This window comes from Cyclopterus lumpus, chromosome 5 (assembly GCF_009769545.1).
Source record: "Cyclopterus lumpus isolate fCycLum1 chromosome 5, fCycLum1.pri, whole genome shotgun sequence".
In the NCBI taxonomy this organism is placed as follows: domain Eukaryota; kingdom Metazoa; phylum Chordata; class Actinopteri; order Perciformes; family Cyclopteridae; genus Cyclopterus; species Cyclopterus lumpus.
This window is the reverse complement of record NC_046970.1, coordinates 2,210,271-2,216,031: the sequence shown is the minus strand read 5'-3', so window position 1 is coordinate 2,216,031 and position 5,761 is coordinate 2,210,271. Positions and strand designations below refer to the sequence as shown.

The 5,761-nt window shown below is 44.5% G+C and overlaps 1 protein-coding gene across 2 annotated transcripts; it reads left to right on the top strand.

Moving 5' to 3' along the window:
* Positions 1-3,510, top strand: LOC117731206 (keratin, type I cytoskeletal 18-like). 2 transcript variants are annotated; one of them, XR_004609515.1, is made up of 7 exons: positions 1-582; positions 1,764-1,846; positions 2,007-2,163; positions 2,256-2,420; positions 2,505-2,630; positions 2,810-3,091; positions 3,220-3,510. XR_004609515.1 is itself a non-coding variant. In XM_034533397.1 (7 exons), exons 1-7 carry the CDS (start codon positions 133-135, stop codon positions 3,254-3,256), a joined length of 1,239 nt encoding a protein of 412 aa, XP_034389288.1. In that variant the 5' UTR covers positions 1-132; the 3' UTR covers positions 3,257-3,510. The 2 variants fall into 2 exon arrangements, 1 of the variants encoding a protein (XP_034389288.1); XM_034533397.1 differs by having other exon boundaries at positions 2,810-3,030.
* Positions 3,511-5,761: the final 2,251 nt, after the last annotated feature.

The window sequence follows — 5,761 nt, the reverse complement described above, 5'->3', positions numbered from 1 at the left end:
GCTGTGATTGAGGGAGAAAAGCAGGAGTATAAGTTTCCAACTTCCCGTTGCCGGCGTCACTTTCTAAGCCGGCCAGCAGCGGTGAGTCTCCACGTCTCCTTCTTTTCACTCCGGTGTCTAAACTTCTCCAAAATGAGCTTCCAGAGAACCTCCATGCAGAGCCGCTCCGCACCCAAGTACAGTTCCGCCAGCATCTACGGCGGTGCTGGAGGAATGGGCTCCCGCATTTCCTCCGTTTCCACGTCTTCCCTGCGTTCTGGTGCCCCGATGTCCTCCTCCTCCTCTTCTTCTTCCTACAAGCTGAGCAGCGGGATGGGTGGTGGCATGGGTTCAGGTTTTGGAGGTGCCGGTTTTGGAGGTGCCGGCTCTGGTGGCGGCGGCGGCGGCAGCATCATGGGCAACGAGAGGGGAGCCATGCAGAACCTGAACGACCGCCTGGCCAACTACCTGGAGACGGTGAGGAACCTGGAGCAGGCCAACAAGGAGCTGGAGATGAGGATCGTGGAGGCGATGGAGAAGGGAGGGCCCAACGCGAAAGACTACAGCAAGTATCAGCCCATCATCGACGACCTCCGCAACCAGGTGAGCGTGACCTCTAGAATGAAGGCCGAGGACGAACACGAGGAACCGGTGGCTGTTGGTTGATGACGTGGTGAGACAGACACTGGGATAGGAGCCTTTAAATGCTGAAGAAGGGCTTCATGTGTCCTCTAGTATGAGATGCATGTGTCAGTAACTTGTATCCGTGTGTTTACTTTTCATCTCATATATAAATTAAGACGGGGAATATTCATGCAGAGATGCGTTTTCCTTTTGTCAGCTATCAAATGTCTCGCTGGAGAATGAAGGGTGTGGTCGCTGAGCTCTAACCCTCCCCCCCTCCATAAAACTTGTTTGTGCCACAAACTGTCCAGAACTTCCTCCCATGAATCACCGAACACGAGGGCATCGAGAGAAGAACGGGAAACGCTCGCAAAGAAAAAAACCTCCGGCAGACAAAAAGCCTTTTTTCAAAAGGGTTCTGCTCGTATAAATGGTGGTTTCTACCAAGCATTCTGGTGTGTCGGGGGGGCGGGGGGGCGGGGGGGCGGGGGGGCTCAATGTGAAACAGATGTGTGGTCATGACACACACACACACAAAGGCTCTCGGACTGCCAGCGTGTGTGTGTGTGTGTGTGTGTGTGTTTGTGTGTGACAATCAGATTCAGTCTGCAGAGTCAAATGTCACAGTGATGGTGGTTTTTCACACATAAAGGCCAGAGTCTCCCCCTCTCCTCGCCCTCCTCGTCCTCCTCCTCCTCCTCCTCCTCGCCCTCCCCCTCCTCCTCCTCCTCCTCCTCCGAGGCACTTTAGAACTCAGAAACATTCATGCATAAAGAATGTTGCCTTCTCTGCTCAAGTAAACAGACAAATGGGAGAGAAAGGAGATCTTCTGCATGAGTTTATTCAGACAGGAAACCCACGAGTCCAACTATGCTCAAACAAAACCAGACTCTGTTCCTCTTTTCCTGTCCTTTGGTTTTGGGGGTTTCCTCTTTTCACACAATGTTGGAGTCGATCATGTCGTGTGTAATCTGGTCATGGTTTTTTAATTGTTTCATAAGGGGAAGTAGTCATTAAAATAATCACGTGTTTGATGCAGTCGCAGAGTGAAGCCGCCTGGAAGCGCCGCGCGATCGCAAAGGAGCTTCAGGTTCAACGACCGGCTTCTTTCTGAAGAGCAAAAAAACACCAAAAAACTTAATTTCCTTTGTCCCGTCCAGATCTTCGATAAGATCGGGGAGAACGCTCGCTTTGTGCTCCAGATCGACAACGCCCGCCTCGCTGCCGACGACTTCAAAGTAAAGTACGTATTTGTGTTGTTTTATTGTTGGTTGAGCTCAGACATCCTGCAGAAATGCTTTGGTTTCAAAAGTCTTTGCACATTGAAAGCAATGCAGAGCATGTGGCGTATTATAGTTTCTGACAATAGAATACCAACAGCTGATATCTGTGAACTCCTCCAGGTTCGACAATGAGATGGCGATCCGCCAGTCTGTGGAGGCCGACATCGGCGGGCTGAGGAAACTCATCGATGACACCAACATGACCCGGATAAACATCGAGAGCGAGATCGAGGCCGTCGGGGAGGAGCTGGCCTTCCTGAAGAAGAACCACGAGAACGTGAGTTCCCGGCATCCGGATACACAAACCGTGGCACACGTGCTTTCTGAAATGCTGTTACTCAGTTCCCCTCTCGCCGTGCGGTCCTGTAGGAGGTGATGGAGCTGAGGAACCAGATCTCCCAGTCAGGCGTGCAAGTGGACATCGACGCTCCCAAAGGTCAGGACCTGGCCCAGGTCATGGAGGACGTGAGGGGCAACTATGAGAAGATGGCCGTGAAGAACGCAGAAGATCTCAAGCGGTGGCATGAAAATCAGGTGATGGCGACGGTGGTTTCATAAATGCTCTTACGCAAACCGTGTTGTTCGTGAGCTCACACCTCCCCCCCCCCCCCACCTCAGATCGCGGATGTGCAGGTGGAGGTGTCACAGAACACAGAAGCCCTCCAGGGAGCCCAAATGGAGAGGAGTGACTCCACCAGACAGATACAGACCCTGGAAATCGAACTGGCATCCCAACAGAGCTTAGTGAGCATGCATTTTACAACGTTTTATATCCTGAAATAATCAAATATCATTAGATTATGAGGTTTTATTGCACGACGATAACGTAACACCCTATTTTTCTCAAAAGGTTGTAACTTCTCATATTATATTTGCTTGCGTAAAAACATCTTTGGCACATTTTTTGATTCCTCCTTCATCAGAAAGCCTCCCTAGAGGACACATTACGCAACACAGAGCAGCGAAACAACATGGAAATGGAGAGGTACAACGGCATCATCATCCGCCTGGAGGAGGAGCTGACCAACCTGCGTTCAAACATCCAGAATCAGACCCAGGAGTACGAGGCGCTGCTCAACATGAAGATGAAGCTGGAGGCCGAGATCGGCACCTACAAGACCCTGATGGACGGCGGAGACTTCAAGTAAGAATTAGGTGGTGGAGGAAAAAAAACAGATCCGGGCAAGATGTTGATGGTGTCGGAGGTGAATACTCAAAATCACTCGTCATGGTTGGTTTCGTACAACCTTGAAGCGAGGCATTACTTCCATCCGGTTACAGTTACAACATGAATACCGTGACAGTGGCAATGTTTCCTTTGTGTTGTGTGCAGGCTGCAGGACGCGCTGGACGAGCTGGCCGCAATCTAAGTTGGAACAGAAGAAAACACAACTATTCATAATGGAAAAAATAAACCACAACTATTCATAATGGAAAAAATAAACCACAACTACTCATAATGGAAAAAATAAATACATGCCGGTCCAATTATCTCGAGCCAATTGTGAACCCAGAGCACATTCAGTGTAAACCATAAATGAGTTCAGCAGTTCTGAATAAAGGCGTTTGACCTCACTGCAGTGAAACATTTGAAAAGCAACCATTGCCCAAATAAAAATGAATTAAAAAAAAAACACTTGTCATGTCTCTCTCATATTTTGAGAACGTGTATGTACTGTTTTGTGATCAGTTGTTGTCATATTAATTTAGCAAAAATGTCTCAGGAATTTATAGGATCCAAATGAAGTCATTATAACATGTCTGTTCACAAAATGGCTGACATTCTACATGATTTTCTTTTGCTTAATTAACGAAAACATTATATTTGCATTGTTGTTTGCTGAGTTAAAGCTTCCTTCATGGCTGTTCGGCCACTGGAGGGCGAAGGAACTTCAAAACAATGTGCAAACACACCCACCACAATATTGGTGGGTGTGTTTACGGTGGGTAAAGTTACGTTTCTGGTTGGAAAATGCACAATATTTACTGGTCTCATAACTCTGGTTTGGTCTCAATCTGTATTCTTGTCTACAGCTGGTTTATAATATGAATAGTGTAAATTCAAAATGTGTCAGCTCTCTTTTAATACTCTCCTAAACTTAACATGTTAATGATTTATTCCTTTTATACTTGTCCTTTAGTTTAATATTTCCATGTACTTTATACTCAGAGGGAGAACCATACATGTTTACTCGCTGACATAATGCATTGTTCTAGATTAACAAAGCAACAGTATATTTTGTTGTTAGCATAGAATTAGCATCCCCTTTAACTTTTAAGCTTTTACAAAATGCTGCTCACAGATTAATGCATTCATGACACATATATGACACATGTATGACACATGCATGACACATCTATGACACATGTATGACACATCTATGACACATGTATGACACATCTATGACACATCTATGACACATGTATGGCACATGCATGACACATCTATGACACATGTATGACACATGTATGACACATGTATGACACATGCATGACACATATATGACACATGTATGACACATGCATGACACATGTATGACACATCTATGACACATGTATGACACATCTATGACACATCTATGACACATGTATGATACATATATGACACATGTATGACACATATATGACACATGCATGACACCATGAGGGCAGCAGAGGAGATTCTGCACCAGCTCAGGAAGTTAGGCCCCGTCTGGTCTCTCCACCTCCATCCCTGTGTGGTCTGGATCCACCAAACCGGACAGCAACAGACTGCAACAGACTGCAACAGACTGCAACAGACAGCAACTGCAGAGGAAATCCTTGTTGCCGGGTAGGAATCCTCCCTTTAGAGTCCCTTCACACCCGGGACCACAACCTGTTCCAACTGCTCCTCCTCTGGCATCAGTCACATGAACAGTCTGTAGATAACCAGTAACACCATAACACCCACTTGCTATTACAAACTACACGTTTACAGTTTGCAATGCAGCTTTTTAACATGCACATCGTGCTGATATGTTGATATAAATCCTGCATGCTGTTAATAACACATTCAGTGGTTATTGCTGTGCAGTATTTGTATGGTTCAAAGCATACAGAACACTTGACTTGTGTGCAGACATTGGATCTATTTTTGTGGTTGGTCATTTGTGCTTTTTATATTAATTTACACATTGTGTACTTCATAGTTCTTCTTTATCATTAGCTGTGTCTGCTCAGCTCTGGCGGTCCTTGTTCTGGACTGTCAAATGTCTTGTATATATACACATATTTGGCCAATAAAACTGATTCTAATAAATATGAAGATTTAACCCTCATATTTAACATACAAGGACTATACCGGCGACTCCATGAAAAAACTACTGTCACTTTTCTTTTATTCAAAACATTATTATTCATATAATGAATGTCATCCATAGAAAAAATAACTAATTATTATTATTTTAGGAAAGTAAGTTACAGTTTGAATATAGTGTAAAACAAGAATTGACAGAACACATGAGGAAATCTGTGTCAAACTACCAATTCAGTGCTTTATGGTGTTCGGCAACCGATAGATTCAGATTTAAAATTATTATTTTTAAAAAGCACAAATTAAAACAATTATATAAAGTCATGAGAAGATTCAGATTCAACTTTATTGCCATTGCACATTGTCCAACGAAATGCAGTTTAGCATCTGACCAGAAGTGCAAAAGAAGCAGTAAAAGTGCAGTGCGCAAGATAAATAACTATATAAATATAAATAACAGATACATAATAAAGAAAAAGAACAGTAGGAGTTGTGTAAGTAGTATAACACTAAATAAATACATTAAAAAAAGTGAAAGTTACAGAGAACATAGGGACAGAAAAGCAAAAAGTCCTCTCTCGAGCACATGAACGAGCGGGGC

What these genes read in the sequence shown, in the direction of transcription:
- LOC117731206 (XM_034533397.1), top strand. Translation starts at nt 133, where the DNA reads ATGAGCTTCCAGAGAACCTCCATGCAGAGCCGCTCCGCACCCAAGTAC. An exon ending in GCCGACGACTTCAAAGTAAA is followed by an intron (nt 1,847 to 2,006) that starts GTACGTATTTGT and finishes GAACTCCTCCAG; the next exon opens with GTTCGACAATGAGATGGCGA. An exon ending in ATGGACGGCGGAGACTTCAA is followed by an intron (nt 3,031 to 3,219) that starts GTAAGAATTAGG and finishes TGTTGTGTGCAG; the next exon opens with GCTGCAGGACGCGCTGGACG.